The sequence below is a fragment of the Crinia signifera genome, chromosome 7, assembly GCF_055691185.1.
Source record: "Crinia signifera chromosome 7, ASM5569118v1, whole genome shotgun sequence".
Classification (NCBI taxonomy): Eukaryota; Metazoa; Chordata; class Amphibia; order Anura; family Myobatrachidae; genus Crinia; species Crinia signifera.
The window spans coordinates 128,368,771-128,395,826 of record NC_139223.1 but is presented as its reverse complement, the minus strand read 5'-3'; the positions used below and the strand labels follow the sequence as shown (position 1 = coordinate 128,395,826).

The window sequence follows — 27,056 nt, the reverse complement described above, 5'->3', positions numbered from 1 at the left end:
AGCTTCAGACCAGATAGCATGCCTGGAATCAAACATTGATGTGATAGCTATGTGTATTGCAGCCATTTTCAGCGATAGTGTTAGGACCTGCAGAAAGGTGGGGTCCCTTGAAGGGGGCTGCAGGCTTAAATGCATTGATCAATTCATGAACCAAATCTCCACTATTTATTATCAGTTAATTTAGTGTGTGCAGAGCCCCTACAGTGTCTGTTTAAACAATGTGGTCTCAAGCCATAGGGCACCCCAAAACTAGGAAAGGTGAGTGCCGATGTTAAGTGTATATATTGTTTATTAGATTAATTTTTTTTAATTAGTCTTATTGTGGTCACATTCTCTCATGCACCCTGTTTTTAACTAAGATTCCATAGCTTATGTTAACCATTTCCCTAGATGATTAGTGACAGGTGTGTTGGTAGCTGCTCACCTATAAAGGAAAAGTGTGCTGTGAGCTTCAGACCAGATAGCATGCCTGGAATTAAACATTGATGTGATAGCTATGTGTATTGTAGCCATATTCAGCGATAGTGTTAGGACCTGCAGAAAGGTGGGGTCCCTTGAAGGGGGCTGCAGGCTTAAATGCATTGATCAATTCATGAACCAAATCTCCACTATTTATTATCAGTTAATTTAGTGTGTGCAGAGCCCCTACAATCTCTGTTTAAATAATGTGGTCACAAGCCATAGGGCACCCCAAAACTAGGAAAGGTGAGTGCCGATGTTAAGTGTATATATATATATATATATATATATATATATTTTGGGATTTGTCCGGCACTCACAGGTACATAGATAATGCGTCGAGGTGCATTCCTGAGATAAGTACAAATAGACAGGAATCCTGGGTCCTTTGGCAGGGTCCCCTGGAGGAAGGCGGCACTCTCACGGCTGAATTTCAAAGAATTTTATAAGTGCACATGAAAAAACAATGCGTCTACGTTTCAAGACCCATCTGGTCTTTTCTTCAGGAAGTGCGTTTTTATGAAAGTGCAATGTGCTGTGGAGAATGTGCTGTAGCGGCTGCCGGCTGTAAAGCTGAGGGGACCGGGGCGTGTATGATACAGTCCCTATCCCAATGATATTGTATTTTGATCTGTACTAGCGTAAAATTGATAGGTCGACGCGGTCGCCAGTCTCCACTCATACAGAGACACGGCGTGTGATGTCCACACCGCGACTCTTTGATTCCTGGGTACATGGAGGACGGGCCGCGCTGTATCAGACACACCCCGGTCACCTCCGCTCTACAGCCGGCAGCCGCCGCAAGACACATTTCTCCCCCCTAGCAGTGGTACAGTGGGCTGGTGAAGAAGTGGCAGTTCTTACCAGACACTGACCGCACAGAGACAGACTGCATAGGCCAGCTTGTCTGGCCGCAGGCAGTATGAACTCACCGGGCTATGGGCAGGAATCCTTAGCTTGCCCATCTGAATCTGGGCTCGGGGGTTCGGCTTGCTTGATTGACAGGCGGTCTGATTTGCATGTAGATCGTGATAGGCTGTCTTGAAGTTAGAGGTGGGTATTGATGAGGTGATGATCCTGCTTCCAGAAAATTCTGCCTCTTGCTTCAGGAATCGTTGCCCTCCCTCCCGCCCCAATTGTTAGTTTTATTTTATTTTAGATGTTGCTTAGAAAGTTTTCTGTATAGTCGTTGTCGGCTTATTTGGTATGGCGGAAAGAACGGTAGTTTAAATTAGAGCGGTATTTACATTTAGCTGGTGGTTGATGTCGAGATTTGGGCATCACCGATCCAGGTGGGCCCACATCTGGACCTTAACGATCATTTACTTCGGATAGGCTAAATTGTTGCGGACATTTTGTAGGTTAGGGCACGTGGCCCAATTTTTTTTGGCTCGGGCAGAGTGGTGAGCTCTGCCTTAGTGATATGCGAGGTCAGGGGCAGAGGCAGAAGGTCAACCCCTGGCCTTAAGGGCAAGTGGCCCTTTGGGAAAAGTCCGCATATAAATTGTGCTGTTGCCATGGACGCTGGCAGGAGGCCGGTCCTGGGCAGAAAAGGGCAGGAGGCCCTTGGATCCGGAGTTTGTTATTTTCATTACTTTGTTATTTTTTACTAGCGATGTGATTTATTGCATACCGTTCTTTGCCCGCCACCTTAGTTAGAGCAGGGACGTAAATTTCAGTTAGATTCAAATAGGCCGCCCCTGATCAAAATAAATAAGCCGTCCCCTTTAAGCCCATTTCAGTTGTACGCGTCCTTATTTCTTAGATAAGTGGTGCGAGTGTGGATGAATGCCTATGTCTGTGTGGAGTTCATTTGTCTGCACCAGGCATTATAGTAAACGGTGTTGCACATCCATACCATACCGAGTAACACTGGGGCAATACCCACTTACATACCCAGGTTCTGTGCCCTTATATTTTATATGCCTGCAGGCGACCTTATTTATGAGCAGATAGTATTTATCCCACTATTTGAAGTGATACTATTGTTGTAATTACTGATGCTCTGGCTAGTACAAAAAACATCCACACAGGGAATATATAGGGTTGGGCCACACTGATACCCCTTTCACACTGCACTTGTTAAACGGTATATTGCAGTTTTTTCCCCATTTCAAAACGTTTAAGGCTGCAGTGGGAAAGCGCCAGAGTTGATTTACCGGTTAAAGTTAACCGGTATTTCAAAACGTTTAAAAAGCAGAGTCCTACACGTTTCAGAGCTGTTTTTTATGCACTGAGAGGCTCTGAAACGGTATTTAGTAAAAACAAGAGCTTAGAGACCTGTGATAGGCTGCCCCCTGCATTCTGTCTTGAAACATGTTCAGGGGATTAAACAGGTTGACTGATGTGAATGGTAATTAAACGGTATTTAGTATGGTAATCTACTGCAATGTGAAGGCTCAGACTCGTTTTAAATACCGTTTAAAAATACCGTTTTTTGAAACGTTTTGGCAGTGTGAAAGCGGTATGAGTGAGGATTTTCATCCTTTTTAATACACTGTTTGGGTTTCATGTTTGTTATTGTATGTCTATAATTCGCAACGTTTTTAAGATATACCCAATAAAGGTTACATTTTATTTAAATGTCTCTTGGTGCACCACAATGTGACATACTTTTTCTCTCTTGTATTTCAAATTAACTGATGTCCAGTGGTAGCACACCCTCCCATGTGATGCCAAATAAATAAAAACCCAGTGTGACTCCCTATTCCTCCTTTTTTTTGCTCCCCTGTATAATAACAGGACACCACAGGCTGCTCCCCCTGTATAATATCAAGACACCGCAGGCTGCTCCCTAGTATAATAATAATAATAATAACCGGACACCACAGGCTGCTCCCCCTGTCTTCTAATAATAACAGGACACCACAGGCTGCTCCCCCTGTATAATATCAAGACATCGCAGGCTGCTCCCCAGTTCAATAATAATAATAATAATAATAATAATTACAACAACAACAGGACACCACAGGCTTCTCCCCCTTTCTTATAATAATAATAGGACAACACAGGCTGCTCCCCTGTATAATAACGAGGACACCACAGGCTGCCCCTCCTCTATTAAAAGAACAGGACACCACAGGCTGCTCCCTCTGTACAATAATAACACCGTGACACCACAGGCTGCTCCCCCTGCACAATAACAGGATGACACCACAGTCTGCGAGCAGCAGAAGTATATTTGTAATTTAGCAGATAATGTTACTTGCCGGTCACAGGCACTGTGACCTTTCAAGTTTCGCTGCCCTGGGTCGTACTGCACTGCTGCCCTGCGGCTCCTGTGTCTCTGCTCCTGCCTGCTTTGCGGCTACACCTCCCTCCTCTGAGTATCTGTCCTCCGCCCCTTCCCCCCTAGATGCACAGGTGGGCGGTGTCGGCGTCATGACCATAGGCGTGCGCAGCACATTTTATTAGGGGGTGCATTATCAAAGTGGTGTGCCTAGCACCCCCTATTGGGCATGTCTAACACCGCCATTGGGCATGTCTAACACCGCCATTGGGTCTGTCGAACCCCACCAATCAGGCATGCACTCACTACAATATAAAACGTCTCTCAGACACACCATTATATCCGGCCTATTTCAGTTTTAATCTTCTAATTACTCTGTGTAACAGTACATGCAAATAAAGTCAAAATCATATCTGGATAACACAGGTGTGTAGTGATATGACAATGGTGTAAGACAATTAATAATGCAAAACACACATAATTGATTGATGGGCGCTTATTATAATGGAATACAGGTCTAAAAAGCAAAAGTCTTTGGTAAACGGTATTGCTGGTATTACTAGCAGCAATAAGTGTGGGGGTGGTGGCACAGCATTAGGGGGTGGCTGTGCACCCTTAACACTCAATGTGCGCACGCCTATGGTCATGACGTCACCCATGCGGTGTCTGTCACACTGCGGTGTGGAGGCTGGTAAACATGTGTGTCCCCTCATGCAGGAGGCTGGTGGCCATGTCACTGTAGCTGCGGCGTGCAACAGTACCTGTTAGAGCAGCCCTGAGGGAACATGACACCCTGCCCCCTGGCCCATCCCGCCCAAGATCACCACTTTACAATTCTGGAATAATATTGTCATCTTCATATTAGGAGCAATGCTCTTCTACAGTCCTACATGAAATAAACAGATAAACTTTAGCCTTCCTCACCTGTCCTGTTCCTGTCTGGACAATCTTCATTCCAGTCTCTGTTTGCAGGTCTGACTTCAGAGCCACTGGAAGAGAGGTAAAAGTCTTCAGAGAGAAATGGTTCAAAGCGAGACTCTGCAACCAGTTATGCATAGGATACATTAATGCTGGTGGGGCAAATGTAACATGTGCAGAGAGAGTTAGATTTGGGTGGGATGTGTAGTGTCACACTGGGATGGTAAGAGCCCACCTGGGGGTCCACTGTGTGACATCACCAAGCAGGGGGGGGGCGCTGGGTATGACACCAAAATGTGGAAGACGTTGTGATGTCAGCCCATCCGAAAGCCCACTCTCATGGCTTCAAGCCTGCAGCCACAGCTGCCACATCAGTCAATAGCTGATGACTGCCCAGCAGCAATAACAAAAGCATCTTGTAGCCGCCGGGTTAGTCATCTGATACTGAATAACAGACGGCATTAACCCTTTGAGTGCCAACATCTCTGTGAGCGATGTACAAAATATCCACAAAAATGACAGTGTCCCCTACAGAAGAATTCGATATATATAAATTCAAATAAAAAATGTTGTGAAAAAAAAAATATATTTCCCATGTCACGAAAACATTACAGGTCATTATGATGAGTAAAAAATGTTTGTTTTTTTTACACCTAATTTGATATATACGTTTGGCACACAGAAGTTTAAAGTTTGCATCAGACAATGCCCACCTAATAATGGGCGGGTCAAATTTCCCCGGGTACTCCTGGTGCATCTCCCAGTTCCCCACTGAGCCAGTTTATGCCTTGGGCTGCGCTGTGTTCAAACTCCTCAAATCTAAATTGCAATGTAAAAATAAAGCAGCCAGTGTTTACGCCGCACAAAAACAAAATAAATCACCCAAATCTAACACTCCCATTTTATTTAACATTTTCATCAATGATATTGGGATGGGGTTACTCAGCAATGTTTCCATCTTTGCAGATGATACAAAATTGAACAGAGTTACTAATTCAACAGAAAATGTCGCCGCGCTTCAAAATGATCCTGACAATCTAGATGAGTGGGCAAAAATGTGGAAAATGAGGAGGTTCAATGTGGATAAACGCAAGGTCATGCACCTTGGGAGACATAACCAGTGTGCTAGTTATAACCTAAGCGGGGAGGCATTGGGTAAATCAGTACTGGAAAAGGATCTGGTAATCCACATAGATGACAAACTGGGGTGTAGTGCTCAATGTCACATAGAAGCAAAAAAGGCCAACAGAATTCTGGCATGGATTAAAAGGGGCATGGAAACTAATTATGCCTCTGTACAAAGCATTGGTTAGACCTCACCTTGAATACGGAGTACAATTCTGGGCCCCACACTATAAAAAGGACATCATAGAACTAGAAAAAATCCAAAGAAGAGCAACAAAGCTTATTAGGGGAATGGAGAATTTAAGTTACAAGGAGAGATTGAGCAATTTGGGACTATTTACACTAGAGAAGAGAAGTTTAAGGAGGACATGCTCAACATGTACAAATATATCAGGGGCCAGTATAAGGAACTGTCAAACACCCTTTTTACTGCTAGAAAGGAATCTAGGACGCGAGGGCACGAGGGCACGAGTTTAGATTAGAAGAAAAAAGTTTTTGTTCCCTTAGAAGGAAACATTTCTTTACGGTCAGAGCAGTCAAATTTTGAAACTCTCTTCCGGGCGAAGTGGTGCCGGCGGAGACAATAAATACGTTTAACATAAGGTTGGATAAACATTTATTGGTTAAAAGCATCCATGGGTACAAATAAGAATCAAAATCTTTCTTTAAAATTTTCAGGACATACTATACACCAAGGGATTAACTATAAAAACCTAGGTTGAACTAGATGGACGCAAGTCTTTATTCAGCCTTATCTACTAGTATGTAACTATGGGCCTTATTCTGGTTGGTTCGGACGGATGCGTATTTGCGGACTGGAACCGAGTGTTCTTAGCCCCACCTTCCGTACGGATCGCTTACACCATCCGAATGCGGTAAGACGCCGACCGAACGGACCACGAGTGGATTTTTCATGTCAACACCTCCTCCATCTGTGGGAACCTCCCCCCATCATTCGATGGTCACCGAGCATCGAATGATGGACCCAGTGGTCAGGCAGCACAGAGTGCTCCAGACCATTTCTCCGTACAAACGCAGGGATATGGGCGGGCAGCTGGCATCCGGCTATGTCATATGTCCGCCCCCCACACGTGCGTCATGGCCGGATTACCATACGTACACCCAGCGTTTTCATGGGAACGCCCATGAAACGCAGGGCGTATGCATATGAAAATGAGCCCAAACAGCCCTTCACGCCCATCTTCACCCCCTGTTCGGATTGTACAGAATTCACTCCGTATTCGGACGTGCGCTGCATTTGCACATGCGCAGATACGCCTCCGCACATGCGCACACACCAACCATCGGCCATCCATCCACATTCGGAGCCATCCGACTCAATCAGAATAAGGGCCTATGTAACTATGTTACACCTTCTTTACCTGTAGTGCACATGGTTTTGCCATTTTGAGAACAAATTTGTCCTGCGATCAGGTCTGCATTAGGTTATGTTATTATTACAATTAGTAGTATTATGATTGTCATGCCAAGTACACATTACGCAGAGCTGCATTGAGAATGTTTATTCATTCACTGTCATCAATCCTTGACTGTAGGAGACTACAGCAATCACACAAACAATAGAACCATACCATATATGGAAAATATTGATTACAAGTCAAATCCAGACGCATGATATGACGATGAGTGTGGTGCAGTGAGATAGCACCAGCTGGAGAAAATAAGTAAGATTTTTCCTGTTTGTTTTGGTCCGTTTGCATACGATATATTGTATGAGGTCCCTGCCAAGCCCGCCTGGCTCGGAAGCAATCCAACAGTTTGCTACTGCAGCCGGCGTGACTTGCAGGCTCCAGTGTGATGCAATCACTGTCAGTCACATGCAATTTGGATGCTTTTATGCGATTGATCACCGCAATGAAAAAAAGCCCAAGCTGCATTTGAATCGCCCTAGTGCAGTGGTTCCCAAACCTTTTGGAATTATGGCGTTCTAGAGTATCAGATGTTTTTTCACGGCACCCCATAGGCCAAAAGTTTCTTATTAAGAAATTTAGAAAAAAAATTAAATTAAGAATATTGTGTTTATATGTCATCATTTGTGTTTGTCCACATTTTTTATGATGGGAAGCCACAAACATAGTTTTGCCTACAATACTGACCAATTAGAATTTTAATTACTCTTGGACCACTAGCCCTGCAATTGACTCGGCACACAGTTTCTCCAATATAGTTGTTGCAATGCCACCTTGTGACAGATTGTTGGTACTGCAGGATCATTACTTTTTAATCACAGAAATAAAGTTGAAATATGTTTTATTTTAATTAAAAAACTTGAGTCAATTTAGAAGAAGTTTTAAATGTCATTTTATTTTATGACATAGGAAATAATGAGTGTTCACCCACCTGCACGGTCTGCAACATCTGTTAATGTCAGGTTCTGGTGATTTTTCCTGATTCTGAAAGTCACGGCTGACCCAGCCACGCTAGAGGGAGGAGACAGGAGATATGGTTGAGTAGCAAGCAGCCTACCAATAGGAATAGTACTTGGAATCTAAATGGATACACAAGTTATGATCTATAGGATTTATGCCAGAATTACATGGTGCAAAAACATTTCAAATAACCAATTTAAAAAAACCTTAGTATTGAAAGAGGGCAGCAATTGCTAATATATAGTTATATAAAACCTTTTACTTTTTTACAACCTATTTTATCACAGCTATCCAACTGCTTGCATGCAATAATTCTTCATGGTTTATCACACATTTCTCTTCACCTACTCTGAGAAGAACAATATATTGTTACAGTATAATTGTCAGCACCGCATCCTACGCATCCCTGCATCTGAGGTGCAGCACCAAATCCTATGCTGCATCCCCGCATTCAGTGGCGTAACTATAAATTTTGCTCCCCCAAGCCAAAAAAAATTCTGGCGCCCCCATTCTTCCTATTAAAAATGAGCCCCTCCAATAGATATGAAAGTGAATGTGCACATTACAAAAGAGGGTGTGTGGCCTCATTGTAAGATGTAATGCCCATTACACATTTTGCCACACACCGTAATGGTCATTACAAATAATGCTAAACACTGTCATGCCCATTACACAATGTGCCGCACACCGTAATGCCCCTTATACATTATGCCACAAATCGTAATGCCTGAAGTAGTCAAGATGTTGGTGTTCAGTAGACCGACACCAGCATCCTGACTGCTGTCAGAACACTGGCGCCAGGGCTTCAAAACAAATCATGATGCCGCTGCCGGAATACGGACAGCCGATATCCAGAATGTAAGTGTGCCAGGGTAGGGTCAAGATGGTTAATGGGAGGGTAGTTAGGATTAGCCACCTGTGGGGGGAACATAGGGTTAGACTGTGCAGGGGGATGTTAGGGTACACACACATACATACATGTGTGTGTATGTATATAAATATAATATATATATATATATTTATATACATACACACACATATATTAGATAGAGAGAGAGACATACACACATACATCTTTAAACTTTTTTAACACATACAGTACTTCTCTGTCTGAACGCACCTTTTATCATCTTTTTTCATTAATACCCCTTTCACATCGCACTTTTAAAACAGTAAATTGCCGTTTTTTTCCCTTTTTAAAACGTTTAAGCCTGCACTGTGAATGCACCACAGCCGATTTACCGTTTAAAGTTAACTGGCATTTCGAACCGTGTAAAAAGCAGAGTCCTACACGGTTCCTTGCCGTTTTTTGTGCAATGTGAATGTGTACAATGCTATGCATTCACAGTGCAGGCTTAAACGTTTTAAAAAGGGAAAAAAACACGGCAATTTACCGTTTTAAAAGTGCGATGTGAAAGGGGTATAAACCGGTATTTATAACGGTAATCTGCGGCAATGTTAAGGCTCTGAACCGTTTTAATTACCGTTTTAAATACCGGTTTTTAAAACGTGTCGGCGATGTGAAAGTGGTATAAGCATCCATTTTCCAGAAGAGTTACCGGTCTTCTCCGCCCCTGCGTCTCTACGTAGTACACAGCAGGTCAGACGACGGATGGAGGACGGCAGAGGGAGTATGGGCCTTGCGGATGGTGAAGGGAGGAGGAGGAAGGGGTGTGGACGGCGGAGGGCGGACGAGACTTGTGCTGCACAGTGATGCAACGGTGGAGAGAGGAGGGAGTTAATGCAGCAAAGGGCGGGGGAGACTCACACTGCACCGGTGATGGATCTAGGACAGTAGAGAGTGGAGGAAGTTAATGTGCTGTGCCGTGCAGCATAGGGCGGAGGGAGACTAGCACTGCACAGCGATAGGAGGAAGAAGGGAGTCTCGCGCGGCACCGCACACGTGAATGGCGCCACGGCCGACTCGCCCATGCCCGTGGTACAAGCAGCATCTCACCAACAAGGTGAGGTCATGTAATTTAATTAAAAAAATCACCCTCCCCTCCCGTAGACCCTAACCTCCCACAGGCATAGGTAGCTCATACGGTTATTATATATAATAATAAAAGATGCTGCTAATTTCATAGCACTTACAGTTTAGAGGTAGGTAGGAAAGTGTGATGTGAAGCTGTAGTTGAACAGTAGTAGTGCCCCAAGCTCAGGGACAATGCAGGCGGCTCAGCGGCATCTGAGACAGCATAGTGGAGCATCTCTGACTAATGAGGCTCCCGCTGTGAGGCCCTGAGCAGTGTCTGGGAGTATTGCGGGTGCCACTCTGAATGTGCACTGTTTATGCGCAGTCCATATTCTCAAGGGGCACAGTGGAAAACCATGAGGGTATAAAAAACACATGGTGGGGTGGCAAGCAGAGTTGGTCCCTACATGGAGGGGGGGGGGGCTCAGTTTATCCTAGCTGAAAAAGCTCTATATTCTACTATGTGTAGATCTTACTCATTTAGGGAGAAAGGGACAGTTTGCAAACTACTCGCTACTACAGAAATGTATTCAACATTACAATGTTTGAATACACTTGTAAAGGTGCAAGTAGTTGGCAGACAGTCCCTTGCTAACAATGTGAGCTACAGTATGCAGATGGGTAGATCACATTACTTACTAAACCGAAGCAAGGAACCAGTGACCTGAGGTCATCCATCCCGGCCAGGCTGCAGATAAGTCTCACAACGCTGTCAATGTTATCTACTGCTGTGTTTATAGCAAGCACTGGTCTCCGGCTCTGACAGCAGTCAGCACTAACTCAGCTCCCCCGGCCGGCAGAAGGCAGCGTGTGATGTGACAGGCAGCACATCACAGCGCGCCGGAAGGAAGTGAAACCTGCGGAGCAGCCTGAAAAGCAGAGGCTGGAGCTACTGTTCTCTACTCTCTCTGCCTCCCAGCACACAGGTGACACCCGGCGCCCACGCAGCCCCCGCTCCCCCAAGCAGTAGCGGGGGCTGCCTTACACTATCTACGCCCCTGCCCGCATTTGATGTGCTGCATGGCATTCTACACTGCATCCATACATGTGATGTGCAGCAATGCATCCTAACCTGCATTCCTGCATCTGATGTGCAGCACTGCATCGCATGTTGCATTACTACATTGGAAGTGCAGCACTGTATCCAAAACTGCATCCCCACATATGTTGTGCAGCACTGCATCAATACATAGATATGGGGGAAATTTAGGGTTGGGATCATTTGGTCTACAGCAAGTTGGTCGACAAGCATTAGGTTGACACCGTTAGGTCGACATGGTTCTAGGTCGACATGGTTCTAGGTTGACATGGGTTTAGGTCGACAGGTCAATAGGTGGACACAAGCATTAGGTCGACAGGGTGTAGGTTGACAGTCAAAAGGGGGTTTTGACATGGGGTTTTCACAGTTTTTTTTACCCGAGTGTCGACACAGTCGACATGGACACAGTTTCCAATGCACAGCATAACCTCGCATCGCTCGCTCCAATCGCAATGCTTCGGGCACTATTTTATTCACCCAACGCGCCCTAGTGGATGGTAGGGCATGAAATACCGCCTGTCAGCACATGTCGGCTCAAAAAACAGTGAAAAACCCCATGTCGACCTTTTGACTGTTGACCTAGACCCTGTCAACCTAATGCTTGTGTCGACCTAATGACCTGTCGACCTAAACACATGTTGACCTTGACCCATGTCGACCTATCACCATGTCGACCTAAAGGTGTTGACCCAATGACCGTATCATAGTAGGATGAGAGATTCAGGAAGTGAGACATTTGGTAAGAAATCTCCAGGTTTTTTAAAGCGGCAATCATTTACACTGCAAAACCAGTCTGATTTTGAAGTGTCAATGATTGCCGCTTTGAAAAAAACCTGGAGATTTGTTACCAAATGTCTCACTTTCTGAATCTCTCATCCTATTAAATTTCACCCATGATGTGCAGCACCGCATCCAACGCTGCATTCCTACATCTGATGTGCAGCACTGCATCCTATGTTGCACCCCTATATCTGATGTGCAGCGCTGCATCCTATGTTGCATCCCTATATATTATGTGCAACACATCAGATGGGAAGATGCGACCACAGAATTCATCTATATGCAGTATATAAAAGGCTAACTACTCCACACTTCTATGATTTCTGGGGAGTTCCCCAGAAAATGCAAGCGTTTCCCAGGCATTGGGATGGATGGCCGCTGATGCCATCGGCATCCGCCTACTCCTCTTGGCTTACTTGGCGCTGCAAACAGAAGAGGACAACTATTCGATGGTGAGTGATATTGAATGGTTTTCCGACATTCTCAGTCGTGGAGGGAGCTCAGCCGGTGGTGTTTACCTGATTGCTGGGCTCTGAAAACTCGCAGCCCAGCGATCAGATCTGAATCGGGCCCTGGGTGTAAAGACTATAAGGTGCAATGCTTTTAGTCACAGCTAATTAAAGCATTACTCTCTTAAATATTGGGCATACACATGACCAGAAGCACTGGGTTCTACAATCCAATGTCTCGTGAATAAACCCATATGAATGCAGCAAGGGCTCTTCTGGCAACCTTAAGGGAATATGTACTACTAGGTGATTCATCGCGCCCTACGGGCGCTCTTCACACCGTCGTAAGGGGCTGCGCCCCCTTAATTTGTGAACGTTTGTATATGAGAAATATGGTTAGAATTGTATGAAAGATGCCCTGTATTGCAACTTAGGTGTCCGCGAATCGCGGGAGGGGGGGTCGCGGAGGGTGCCGCGAATTGCAGGAGGGGGGGTCGCGGGGGGTGCCGCGAATTGCAGGAGGGGGGGTTGTGGGGGGGTGGATGCTGCGAATCGCGGGAGGGGAGGGATTGCAGAGAATCGCGGGAGGGGGGTCGCGGGGTGGGTTGCCGCAAATCGCGGGAGGGGGGTTACGGGGGCGGGGGGTTGCGGCGAATCATGGTAGGGGGGGTCGCGGGGGGTGTGCCGTGAATCACGGGAGGGGGGGTCACGGGGTGGGGTGCCGAGAATCGCGGGGGGGGGGGTGTGTGTGCCGTGAATCGCGGGAGTGGGGGTTGCGGGGGGGGGGTGGGGGGGTGACGCGAATCGCCACAAGAAAAAATCAACACAGAAAGGTCAACACATGTAAATGTTGACATAAGTGTGGCACTTCATTGGTGTCCATGTCGACACATGAGAATGAATATGAAAACATTCAAAAAATGAAAAAAAAAACTTCAAAAACTCATGTCAACCTTTTTCATTGTCGACCATAGCCATGTCAGTGTTTTCCATGTGCAATTTAATTCTGGAGCTGCCGCGAATCGCGGGGGGGTGCCGCGAATCGCGGGGGGGTGCCGCGATTCGCGGGAGGGGGGGTCGCGGGGGTGGGTGCCGCGAATCGCGGGAGGGGGGGTTACGGGGCGGGGGTTGCGGCGAATCATGGGAGGGGGGGTCGCGGGGGTGTGCCGTGAATCACGGGAGGGGGGGTCACGGGGTGGGGTGCCGAGAATCGCGGGGGAGGTGTGTGTGTGTGTGCCGTGAATCGCGGGAGTGGGGGTTGTGGGGGGGGGGTGACGCAATTCGCCACAAGAAAAAATCAACACAGAAAGGTCAACACATGTAAATGTTGACATAAGTGTGGCACTTCATTGGTGTCCATGTCGACACATGAGAATGAATATGAAAATATTCAAAAAATAAAAAAAAAAACTTCAAAAACTCATGTTGTCAACCTTTTTCATTGTCGACCATAGCCATGTCAGTGTTTTCCATGTGCAATTTAATTCTGGAGCTGCCGCGAATCACGGGGGGTGCCGCGAATTGCGGGAGGGGGGGTCGCGGGGTTGGGTGCCGCGAATCGCGGGAGGGCGGGGTTCACAGGGGTTCCGGTGGGGGGTTGCCGCGAATTGCGGGAGGTGGGGGGTCACGGGGGGTGCCGCGAATCGCGGGAGGGGGGGTTGCGGGGGGTGTGACGCGAATCGCCACAAGAAAAAATCAACACAGAAAGGTCAACACATGTAAATGTTGACATAAGTGTGCCACTTCATTGGTGTCCATGTTGACACATGACAATGAATATGAAAACATTCCAAAAATGAAATAAATCTTCAAAAACTCATGTCAACCTTTTTCATTGTCGACCATAGCCGTGCCAGTGTTTTGCATGTGCCATTTAATCCTGGGGCTGCCGCGAATCGCGGGGGGTGCCGCGATTTGCGGGAGGGGGGGGGGTTGCGGGGGGGGGGGTGCCGCGAATCGCGGGAGAGCGTGGTTCATGGGGGTTCCGGTGGGGGGTTGCCGCGAATTGCGGGAGGGGGGGGGGGTCGCGGGGGGGTGCCGGGAATCGCCGGAGGGGGGGTTGCGGGGGGTGTGACGCGAATCGCCACAAGAAAAAAATCAACACAGAAAGGTCAACACATGTAAATGTTGACATAAGTGTGGCACTTCATTGGTGTCCATGTCGACACATGAGAATGAATATGAAAATATTCAAAAAATGACAAAAAAACTTCAAAAACTCATGTCAACCTTTTTCATTGTCGACCATAGCCATGTCAGTGTTTTCCATGTGCAATTTAATTCTGGAGCTGCCGCGAATCACGGGGGGGGGGGGGGGGGTGCCGCGAATTGCGGGAGGGGGGGTCGCGGGGGTGGGTGCCGCGAATCGCGGGAGGGTGGGGTTCACAGGGGTTCCGGTGGGGGGTTGCCGCGAATTGCGGGGGGTCACGGGGGGTGCCGCGAATCGCGGGAGGGGGGGTTGCGGGGGTGTGTGACGCGAATCGCCACAAGAAAAAATCAACACAGAAAGGTCAACACATGTAAATGTTGACATAAGTGTGCCACTTCATTGGTGTCCATGTCGACACATGACAATGAATATGAAAAAATTTAAAAAAATTAAAAATAAATCTTCAAAAACTCATGTCAACCTTTTTCATTGTCGACCATAGCCATGTCAATGTTTTGCATGTGCCATTTAATCCTGGGGCTGCTGCGAATTGCGGGGGGGGGGGGGGGTGCCGCGAATCGCGGGAGGGGGGTCGCAGGGGGGGTGCCGCCAATCGTGCAAGGGGGGGTCGCGGGGGGTTCTTTTTGCCGCGAATCGCGGGAGGGAGGTCGCGGGGGGGGGTGTTTTTTCCGCGAATCGGGGGGGGGGGGGGTCACGGGGGAGGGTTTGCCGCGATTCGCGGGAGGGGGGGTCGCGGGGTGGTGGTTATGCCGCGAATTGCGGGAGGGGTTGTGGGGGGTTCTTTTTGCAGCGAATCGCGGGAGGGGGGGTCGCGGGGGTGTTTTTGCTGCGAATCGCGGTAGGGGGGGTCGGGGGAGAGCGGGTGTTTTTGCCGCGAATCGCGGGAGGGGGGGGGGCGCGGGGGGGAAGGTTTTGCCGCAAATCGCGGGAGGGGGGCGCTCACCTGGTGGCTGTGGAGTAGCAGTGCTGGGCAACATGGGAAGGCAGTGGGTGTCTGGCACTGTCTGTGGGCTCACTGGGCTGGTTCTCTGTCACATACCTCCCAACATGACCCTCTCCAGGAGGGACACAATGCTCTGTTTCTAGACTTCCCCTTAATGTATGATTGCCATCACCTGTTTTAAACAGGTTAATTTCTCAGAAAGGTGTTCAGCACAGATGAAGGCAATCACACATTAAGAGGAAAGTCCAGGAACAGAGCGTTATAGACACAGACACCCACTTTGAGTGACAGATGTAGCCAAATATATAGGAGACTAGGTGATTCATCGCGCCCTACGGGCGCTCTTCACACCGTCGTAAGGGGCTGCGCCCCCTTAATTTGTGAACGTTTGTATATGAGAAATATGGTTAGAATTGTATGAAAGATGCCCTGTATTGCAACTTAGGTGTCCGCGAATCGCGGGAGGGGGGTCGCGGAGGGTGCCGCGAATTGCAGGAGGGGGGGGGTCGCGGGGGGTGCCGCGAATTGCAGGAGGGGGGGTGTGTGGGGGGTGGATGCTGCGAATCGCGGGAGGGGAGGGATTGCAGAGAATCGCGGGAGGGGGGTCGCGGGTGGGTTGCCGCAAATCGCGGGAGGGGGGTTACGGGGGCGGGGGTTGCGGCGAATCATGGTAGGGGGGGTCGCGGGGGGTGTGCCGTGAATCACAGGAGGGGGGGTCACGGGGTGGGGTGCCGAGAATCGCGGGGGGGGGGGTGTGTGTGCCGTGAATCGCGGGAGTGGGGGATGCGGGGGGTGGGGGGGTGACGCGAATCGCCACAAGAAAAAATCAACACAGAAAGGTCAACACATGTAAATGTTGACATAAGTGTGGCACTTCATTGGTGTCCATGTCGACACATGAGAATGAATATGAAAACATTCAAAAAATGAAAAAAAAAACTTCAAAAACTCATGTCAACCTTTTTCATTGTCGACCATAGCCATGTCAGTGTTTTCCATGTGCAATTTAATTCTGGAGCTGCCGCGAATCGCGGGGGGGTGCCGCGAATCGCGGGGGGGGTGCCGCGAATTGCGGGAGGGGGGGTCGCGGGGTGGGTGCCGCGAATCGCGGGGAGGGGGGTTACGGGGCGGGGGTTGCGGCGAATCATGGGAGGGGGGGTCGCGGGGGTGTGCCGTGAATCACGGGAGGGGGGGTCACGGGGTGGGGTGCCGAGAATCGCGGGGGAGGTGTGTGTGTGTGTGCCGTGAATCGCGGGAGTGGGGGTTGTGGGAGGGGGGGTGGGGGGGGGGTGACGCAATTCGCCACAAGAAAAATCAACACAGAAAGGTCAACACATGTAAATGTTGACATAAGTGTGGCACTTCATTGGTGTCCATGTCGACACATGAGAATGAATATGAAAATATTCAAAAAATTAAAAAAAAACTTCAAAAACTCATGTTGTCAACCTTTTTCATTGTCGACCATAGCCATGTCAGTGTTTTCCATGTGCAATTTAATTCTGGAGCTGCCGCGAATCACGGGGGGTGCCGCGAATTGCGGGAGGGGGGGTCGCGGGGTTGGGTGCCGCGAATCGCGGGAGGGCGGGGTTCACAGGGGTTCCGGTGGGGGTTGCCGCGAATTGCGGGAGGTGGGGGGTCACGGGGGGTACCGCGAATCGCGGGAGGGGGGGTTGCGGGGGGGTGTGACGCGAATCGCCACAAGAAAAAATCAACACAGAAAGGTCAACACATGTAAATGTTGACATAAGTGTGCCACTTCATTGGTGTCCATGTTGACACATGACAATGAATATGAAAACATTCCAAAAATGAAATAAATCTTCAAAAACTCATGTCAACCTTTTTCATTGTCGACCATAGCCGTGCCAGTGTTTTGCATGTGCCATTTAATCCTGGGGCTGCCGCGAATCGCGGGGGTGCCGCGATTTGCGGGAGGGGGGGGGGGTTGCGGGGGGTGGGTGCCGCGAATCGCGGGAGAACGGGGTTCATGGGGGTTCCGGTGGGGGGTTGCCGCGAATTGCGGGAGGGGGGGGTCGCGGGGGGGTGCCGGGAATCGCCGGAGGGGGGTTGCGGGGGGTGTGACGCGAATCGCCACAAGAAAAAAATCAACACAGAAAGGTCAACACATGTAAATGTTGACATAAGTGTGGCACTTCATTGGTGTCCATGTCGACACATGAGAATGAATATGAAAATATTCAAAAAATGACAAAAAAACTTCAAAAACTCATGTCAACCTTTTTCATTGTCGACCATAGCCATGTCAGTGTTTTCCATGTGCAATTTAATTCTGGAGCTGCCGCGAATCACGGGGGGGGGGGGGGGGGGTGCCGCGAATTGCGGGAGGGGGGGTCGCGGGGTGGGTGCCGCGAATCGCGGGAGGGCGGGGTTCACAGGGGTTCCGGTGGGGGGTTGCCGCGAATTGCGGGGGGTCACGGGGGGTGCCGCGAATCGCGGGAGGGGGGGGTTGCGGGGGGGGTGTGACGCGAATCGCCACAAGAAAAAATCAACACAGAAAGGTCAACACATGTAAATGTTTACATAAGTGTGCCACTTCATTGGTGTCCATGTCGACACATGACAATGAATATGAAAAAAATTTAAAAAAATTAAAAAATAAATCTTCAAAAACTCATGTCAACCTTTTTCATTGTCGACCATAGCCATGTCAATGTTTTGCATGTGCCATTTAATCCTGGGGCTGCTGCGAATTGCGGGGGGGGGGGGGGGTGCCGCGAATCGCGGAGGGGGGTCGCAGGGGGGGTGCCGCCAATCGTGCAAGGGGGGTCGCGGGGGGGTTCTTTTTGCCGCGAATCGCGGGAGGGAGGTCGCGGGGGGGGTGTTTTTTCCGCGAAGGAGGGGGGGGGGTCACGGGGGGAGGGTTTGCCGCGAATCGCGGGAGGGGGGGTCGCGGGTGGTGGTTATGCCGCGAATTGCGGGAGGGGTCGTGGGGGGTTCTTTTTGCAGCGAATCGCGGGAGGGGGGGTCGCGGGGGTGTTTTTGCTGCGAATCGCGGTAGGGGGGGTCGGGGGGGAGCGGGTGTTTTTGCCGCGAATCGCGGGAGGGGGGGGCGCGCGGGGGTGAAGGTTTTGCCGCAAATCGCGGGAGGGGGGCGCTCACCTGGTGGCTGTGGAGTAGCAGTGCTGGGCAACATGGGAAGGCAGTGGGTGTCTGGCACTGTCTGTGGGCTCACTGGGCTGGTTCTCTGTCACATACCTCCCAACATGACCCTCTCCAGGAGGGACACAATGCTCTGTTTCTAGACTTCCCCTTAATGTATGATTGCCATCACCTGTTTTAAACAGGTTAATTTCTCAGAAAGGTGTTCAGCACAGATGAAGGCAATCACACATTAAGAGGAAAGTCCAGGAACAGAGCGTTATAGACACAGACACCCACTTCGAGTGACAGATGTAGCCAAATATATAGGAGATGGGGATGATGCAGAGTTGGTGACAAAATGATCGCAAATTTACTCCCCCATAATAATTACACATATACAGAATTTTCCACCCACATACAAACCCATGCACATCTGAAAATGCATCCAGCTCTGTATTGGCAGCACATTTGTGGGGTTAGCAGCAAGTTATCAACAACATTTAATAGCTGCTGTCATGAAGCAGGTGTACATGATATGCTGTCTGCCAGGTGTATATGGGTGTTTCTGAGGGACTGCTTGAGTCGTATTTACTGTACTGCATTTGCTTACTATACTCAGCCTGTGTTTGCAAGAAGAGCAACACAAGTCTGCATTGGCAAATATGCAGATCTATTCCTATTGTGCACAAGTACAAATGTCATCACTTGCTACATGGTCTTACTTTCTGGAGGGTGCTCAGAATGTAATTCTGAATCTACAGCCATTGGCTTCATCAACAGGATGGCAAAAGGGGATGAGGTCAGAATACTGATAGTGGAATCCAGGCAGTCAGGATTCCAACAGAAACCAATGGTAGTACTAGTGTTAGACACTATAGAGAGGGTTAGGCTGACGTATGGGTTAGGCTGCCGGGAGGGGAAGTTAGTGTTAGGCTGCAGGGGTGGAGGAGGTTAGGACTAGACTGCGGGATGGGGGAGGATAGCGCTAGGCATCAGAGGTGGGGAGTTAGGGTTAGGCTGCGGGGTGGAGAAAGTTAGTGTTACGCTGCAGGGGTGGGGGAGGTTAGGACTAGACTGCGGGATGGGGGAGGTTAGCGCTAGGCATCAGAGGTGGGCAGTTAGGGTTAGGCTGCGGGGAGTAGAAAGTTAGTGCTAGGTTGCAGGGGTGGGGAGGTTAGCGCTAGGCATCAGAGGTGGGGAGTTAGGGTTAGGCTGCGGGGAGGAGAAAGTTAGTGTTTAGGCTGCAGGATGGGTGGGGTTAGCGCTGGGCATCAGAGGTGGGCAGTTAGGTTAGGCTGCGGGGAGTAGAAAGTTAGTGTTTAGGCTGCGGGGATGGGGGAGGTTAGCGCTACGCATCAGAGGTGGGGAGTTAGGGTTAGGCTGCGGGGAGGATAAAGTTAGTGTTAGGCTGCAAGGTTGGGAAGGTTAGGACTAGACTGCGGGATGGGGGAGGTTAGCGCTAGGCATCAGAGGTGGGGAGTTAGGGTTAGGCTGCGGGAAGGAGAAAGTTAGTGTTTAGGCTGCGGGATGGGTGAGGTTAGCGCTGGGCATCAGAGGTGGGCAGTTAGGGTTAGGCTGCGGGGAGTAGAAAGTTAGTGTTTAGGCTGCGGGGATGGGGGAAGTTAGCGCTAGGCATCAGATGTGGGGAGTTAGGGTTAGGCTGCGGGGAGGAGAAAGTTAGTGTTTAGGCTGCGGGATGGGTGAGATTAGCGCTGGGCATCAGAGGTGGGGAGTTAGGGATAGGCTGCGGGGAGGATAAAGTTAGTATTAGGCTGCAAGGTTGGGAAGGTTAGGACTAGACTGCGGGATGGGGGAGGTTAGCGCTAGGCATCAGAGGGTGGGAGTTAGGGTTAGGCTGCAGGGAGGATAAAGTTAGTGTTAGGCTGCAGGAGTGGGTAAGGTTAGGACTAGGCTGCGGGATGGGGGAGGTTAGCGCTAGGCATCAGAGGTGGGGAGTTAGGGTTAGGTTGCGGGGAGGAGAAAGTTAGTGTTTAGGCTGCGGGGATGAGGAAGGTTAGCGTTAGGCATCAGAGATGGGAGCTAGGCTAGACTGCGGGAGGGGATGGTAGGGTAATTTGGTAGGGTTAAAATACTTACTAGGATCTTGCCTAATTTGACCACAATGGGCCTGATTCAGACCTGATCATAGCTCACCTGACGACTGCTCTGTGAAATAGCTGCCACCCTGCCAGACTAAACCTGCCCTATGCAAGGCTGTGAATGGCTTGTGATAATTATAACGATCGGGGAATAGCTGCAAATCCATTACTCAACTCATTTACCTTGTAATGATTGTTCCAGTGTGTGCAATCTGTGCATATGCAGAACCTACTCTGCCTGTGCGATAGAAACAGGCTCATCGAGACTGACACTCCCAGAAAATGATCAGCGATAAGAAAAGACGGTGGAATTTTTCCTGAATGGCCTCAAGCATGCCTGCTACAATTTATACCCATGTGCAGTCTATCGATAATCAGACGCCTCGGGATATCGCAGGGCTGTGAACAGGTCTGAATGACCCCCAATGACTGCTGACATTTTGTATAAAAAATAAATAAAAACACTGTACGGAAGGTGCAGAGCTGAACGCAAGGTTTGTAGGCGGATATTGTACTGCGTTTTATCTGGATGCAGCTCCGCTATATCACCACTTTTGCTAGGAGGTAACAAGGTGCTCAGAAATCCAGTCACGGTGGGTACCCACAATTACACCTAAGGAGGACACACTGTTAATGATGATAGCTATAAATCCAAACATACGTAAGGGGACCCTCATACCTTTGCTCTGGTTTGTTGTATCACTGTTCTCCTATTGTAAAGCGCAACGGAATATTCTGCGCTATCTAAGAATCTGTTAATAAATAAATAGGTAACTATACCAACTGCATGCAAGATGGAAGCTATTTTTGATGTCTTGCATTTAACGCTGAAACAGACTCAATGGGGCCAATTCAGTTAGCCTCCGTTTGACCATGGGTGTGTGTAAGTCTAGATATACACCACAACTATGGTACCACTACATTTTGTATCCCTGTAGGGCTCAGTACAAAAATTCACTTATCTTTGGTGAAATAGGACAGAGACGGACCGAGCTCCGATGCTGTTACAGTGGCACCTTGGCCCTTATTCTGGTTCACTCGCAAAGGCAAATTCCTTCCCAAACGGACAAAACCATGGCCCTCATTCAGATCTGATCGCAGCACAAATTTGTTCTCAAAATGGGCAAACCCTTGTGCACTGCAGGTGGGGCAGATGTAACATATATAAAGAGAGTTACATTTGGGTGGGGTTTGTTGAAACTGAAATCTATATTGCAGTGTAAAATAGTATTACCCTGTACAGAAACAAAATAACTCACACAAACCTAACTCTCTCTATACAGGTTACATCTGCCCCACCTGCAGTTCACATGGTTTTGTCCAATTTGAGAACAAATTTGTACTGTGAACAGATCTGAACAAGTTCCCATGTGCACTGCAGGGGTGTGTGCAGAGAGAGTTAGATTTGGGTGGGGTTTTACTTCAAAGTGAGATCCATATTGCAGTGTAAAAAAAAAGCAGCCAGTATTTTCCCTGCACAGAAACAAAATAACATCTAAATCTCTCTGCACATGTTACACCTGACTCCCCCCCCCCCCCCCGCAGCGCACATGGTTTTGTCCATTTGAGAAGGAATTTGCCTTTGCGAGTGAACCAGAATAAGGGCCCTTGTCACCCTGATGTGCAAGTACCAGGTAATGGAATTGAGCCCAATGTGTCCAGATAAGTGGAACCCTCAGTGGAATGATTCTTGCTTCACTTTACGATAACTAGAAACAGTAAATCATCACTGTTGACCCATAACCAACATTTTGCCTCATGTAGATACAAAGTAACTTTTCTTTCTTACCAAGGTTTTACAGTATGTTACATGCTGGCAGCTTTCTGGTGAGGGCAGCCTCCTACTTACTTTTAGAAGGGGGTTGCCGGTTACCCCATGCCCAGATATTAGTGAAGGCCCTGGGTTCTGGCAGCTGCACAATGAATCTGCAGGCGCCAAGACTGGCGCTTGTGCAAGTGCTGTGGTGCGACTGCGCTTTCACAACGACCAAGCTCCTATGGACTGCATCAGCTGCATCCCATAGAAGCCGGCTAGGGCTGTGTGAATTGCAAGCAGGGCAATATTGGCATTGGGCACACCCAAGACCGCCACTAGTAATGTTGGGGCCCAGGACTGTCCTTCAGCCCGGGCCCCCAGCGCCCCCTTCCTCGCGTGCCGGCATCCCCCCCTTTGCGCACCGGCACCCCGCCTCCCCCCAATTACTTACCAGCGGTGGTTTCGGCGGTGCAGCAGCATCTTCTCCCGGGAATCAGAGCACTCACTGCACAATGCAGCCTGCAGAGCGCTGAGCCCCTCTGTATGCTAGGCACGGCGCTCTGCAGGCTGCACTGTGTATTGTGCGAGCCGGGCCGCCGGCGCCGGGTGGGGGCATTTGTGCAGGGGGGGGGGGGGGGGCGGGGGGGGGGGTGTGTGTGCCATGCCACTGTGGGCAGCTGGAGCCAAGGACAGTTGTACCCCTGGCACCCCCCTGTCGGCGGCCCTGGTCTCACCTCCAATTTTCAAAATAGGCCCTTGGACATTTTGAGCTTCAGGCCAGGGGCAGCTCAGTCCAAAATTCAAATAGGGCATGATGATCTCATCTCCAACCACCAGTTCAGGACCCGCCTCTGGTGACGTCACCCAGTGTTAGTCAAAAGGGTAATAACTGGGTTGAAGCTGGTACAAGACCCGGCTCTGCAGTGTAAAAGTCCTAAAAGTAAGTGAGGCCAAACAATTAGACGCGCTCATTTTTTTTATTGAGGGAAACCAATTGGATATGAAATATCTATGAGTGTCAAAAGTATGTGAAATTAGCAGATAAGTGTATCATGCTACAAACAAAGGAGATTTCTGAGGACCTCAGATACAGAATTATTGATGCTCATCAGGCTGCACTCCACCAACCAACAGTCAGACAGATTGTATACATATGGAGAAAATTCCAGACCATTATAACTCTCCCCAGAGCATAGTCTCAAGGTCACAAACAAACCCATGGCAGTTAATGTTAATGTTCTTGAGTTCAAAACCAGGAGGACACTGAACAACACTTGTGTGCACGGCAGAAAGCTGCTGCTCTCCAACAAGAACAATGGGTACTTGTTTCCTAGCACGGCCACAACGATCTTAATCGCAGTCATCGGGGGTAAAATCGGGGCCATCGCAGCCGCTAAAAAATCGGGTCCGATGGGCCAGACGCGATGCCCGCGATTTCCCCATAGAGAACAATGTTAAATGCCTCAATTTACCCGCGATGACCACGATTTCCCATAGGAAACAATTTGAAATGGCTCAATTTAGCCAAATTATCATAGGAACAATAGTAAATGGGCCAAAAACACCCCTGAACATTGAAATGTCCCCCCAAAAGTAGTTGACGCCACCCCGCCATCAACGTGAACCCGAAGCGTGGCGAGCGCAGCGAGCCCGCGAGGGTGGCGGTACGCGTCCTCCGACCTTTTCATGCCCTACTATCCACTAGGGCGTGGAGTGAGAATAGAATAGTGTGGCGAGCGCAGCGAGCCACCGAGCCCGAAGCGTGGCGAGCGCAGCGAGCCCCGCGAGGAAACGCGGATACCTTCACAGTTATACGCGTCCCCTCGCGGGCTTCCCAGGTGTCCATGGCGACACGGACACCTGAGAAGCCCGCGAAGGGACGCGTTTACCTGTGAAGGTATCCGCGTCCCCTCGCGGGGCTCGCTGCGCTCGCCACGCTTCGGGCTCGGTGGCTCGCTGCGCTCGCCACACTATTCTATTCTCACTCCACGCCCTAGTGGATAGTAGGGCATGAAAAGGTCGGAGGACGCGTACCGCCGCCCCTCGCGGGCTCGCTGCGCTCGCCACGCTTCGGGTTCACGTTGATGGCGGGGTGGCGTCAACTACTTTTGGGGGGACATTCCACTGCTCTGTGGGTTTTTTGGGGGTTTCTGGCCCATTTACCATTCTTCCCTATGCTGATTTGGGTAAATTGATCCATTTAACATTGTTTCCTATGGGAAATCGTGGTCATCGCGGGTAAATTGAGGCATTTAACATTGTTCCCTATGGGGAAATCGGGGGCATCGCGTCTGGACCATTTAAGCATTTTTATGTGCACACGACGCGATCGACCCGATTTTTCACTATTTTCAATGCATTTCAATGGAAAAATCGGGGGCATCGCGTTGGTCGCGTCGCAGGCCACTAAAAATTACCCCCGATGGCCGCGATTGTGGCCGTGCTAGGAAACAAGTACCGAACAATGTTTTGTGAACAGATAAGGCTAAAATATAGCTTTTTGTGAAAAGTGTTATGTTTGGAGAAAGGGGAATACAAACCTCATACCATGGGGGTGATTCAGGTTGGTTTGCAAAAGCAAACTCCTTCTTAATGGACAAAACCATGTGCACTGCAGGTGGGGCTGATGTCACATGTGCAGAGAGAGTTAAATTTCTATTAGTTATCTTGTTTCTGTGCAGGGTAAATACTGGCTGCTTTATTTTTACACTGCACTTTAGATTTCAGTGTGAACAACACACAACACACCACCCAAATGTAACTCTCTCTCTGCACATGTTACATCTGCCCCACCTGCAGTCATACTTGCCCACCCTCCCGGAATGGGTGGGATTCTTCTGAAAACAGAGCCTCCCTTCCAGCCCCTGGGAAGGTGGGCAATTGCCGGGGGCCCCGCAGCACCCGCACTCCCATTCCCCGCTTCACCAAATACAGTGGGGCTAAAATGACGGGAATCACATCAATTCATCTAATTTTAGCCCCTTCTCCAATCTACGGACCCGCAAATTGCTGCATTTGACTGCCAAGGGGGTGGGGCTTGGTGACGTCTAAGTCTCGGAATTGTTGCTGCTTAGAACTGGGCAGCGCTGCTGAGCTGATCGCTGCCCCGGCTCCGGCTGCTCGGAGCGCCTCCTCCTCAGCCTCCCGCTGTTGTGCGACAGTCTGTGACACGCTGGGTTGCCGGGGGCAGGGCCAGGCAGCAGCTGACATAGTGCTCAGTTGCACTGCCCAGTCCCGGGAGACAGCTGAGAAAGCTGATTGGTCCTTTTCAGTGTATTGGCTGCTGATGTAACCATTTTTAATGGCAGCCACAGGTTTTGCTGGACTCTGTCAGGTTTTACAGGGCTCAGTGGAAATGGAGGCAACCCTGTAAAATCCTGGCAATTTGGTGAAAAAGGGGTATAAAATATATTTTATAAATTGTCTTTGTAAATATAAACTATCTTTCTCTGTTATTAGCTATTTAAGACTGGATGGAAGCCGGCTGTGATGGCCACCAATAAGATTCCTGTGTGCTGTGTGCTGTGTGAAGGGACCCCAACAAAACACAGCTTTATTTGAAATATATTCACATAAGATAAGCTCCTGAATGGTTAATATGCTGTATATAGGGCCAGCTGCATCATGAACCTCAGTGACATCCGGTGTGTGGAGAAGTCCGTGTGCGCACTGCTAAAAAATGGGGATGTGGCTTCACTAGAATGGGTGTGGCTTCATGAGGAGGGGTGACCCTCACTTCATAGTGACACCCCTGCAAAGGGCCTAATTTATGTTTGTAAGCAACACTTAAAGCACACAACTGGCAAAACCATGTTGCACTACAGGTGAGAGGTAAAAATAAATCTAACACTGGGTTACATGCAAAAGCAGCCAGTATTTACCCTGAACAGAAAAATATAAACCACCCAAATCTAAATGTCTCTTCACATGTTTTATCAGCCCCACCTGAAATTAAGGGGGACATTTACCAAAATGGATTCGTAGAAAAAAGGTGTATTCGTAGGCAGAAATACACCTTTTTTTTACGAATTTGTATTTTCGGGATTTACAATCCCAAAAATACAACAATCCGTAGTCCTAAAGATGGAACATTCGTATTTGTATTTACAAATACGAATGTCTACATACGACAGATACTACATACGACAGGATACGACAGAAATCACCATTCAAAAGAATGGTGGTTTCTGATTTACTAAGCAGCCGTATGGATAATACGGCTGCTAAGTGGTGTGAAATACCCACGCAAATACGACAGGAAAATAGAACACCATTTTCCTGTCGTATTTGCTTTAAGCCTGCACGGATCAGTCAGATCCGTGCAGGCTTCAGTGTAAAAAAATAGAAAAAAAATTAAATATAAAAAAAAAAACGGCGTGGGGTCCCCCCCACAGCCGTAACCAGCACCAGGCTGACGGAGCCTGGAGCCGGTAATTAAAAATCAGGGAGCCCGACAAATAGGGGTTCCCTGATTTTTAACAACCAGCCCCAGGCTCCTGCTCTGGGGCTGGTTCCCAAAATACGGGGGACAAAATGAGTAGGGGTCCCCCGTATTTTAAGAACCAGCCCCAGGCAAAACCAGCCAGCAGGGTAATGCCACAGCCGGGGGGAGACTTTTT

At 49.0% G+C, this 27,056-nt stretch overlaps 1 protein-coding gene across 2 annotated transcripts in view; it reads right to left on the bottom strand.

The window, feature by feature from the left end:
- The window catches only part of PTPRN (protein tyrosine phosphatase receptor type N), a 119,367-nt gene that overhangs the window by 45,380 nt on the left and 46,931 nt on the right, over window positions 1-27,056 (bottom strand). For both annotated transcript variants that reach the window (XM_083153768.1, XM_083153769.1), the window contains 2 exons: window positions 8,093-8,172; window positions 4,613-4,677 (listed from right to left, as the gene is read on the bottom strand). In XM_083153768.1, coding sequence (XP_083009894.1) covers window positions 4,613-4,677; window positions 8,093-8,172 — 145 coding nt within the window. The remainder of the gene's footprint in view (window positions 1-4,612; window positions 4,678-8,092; window positions 8,173-27,056) is intronic.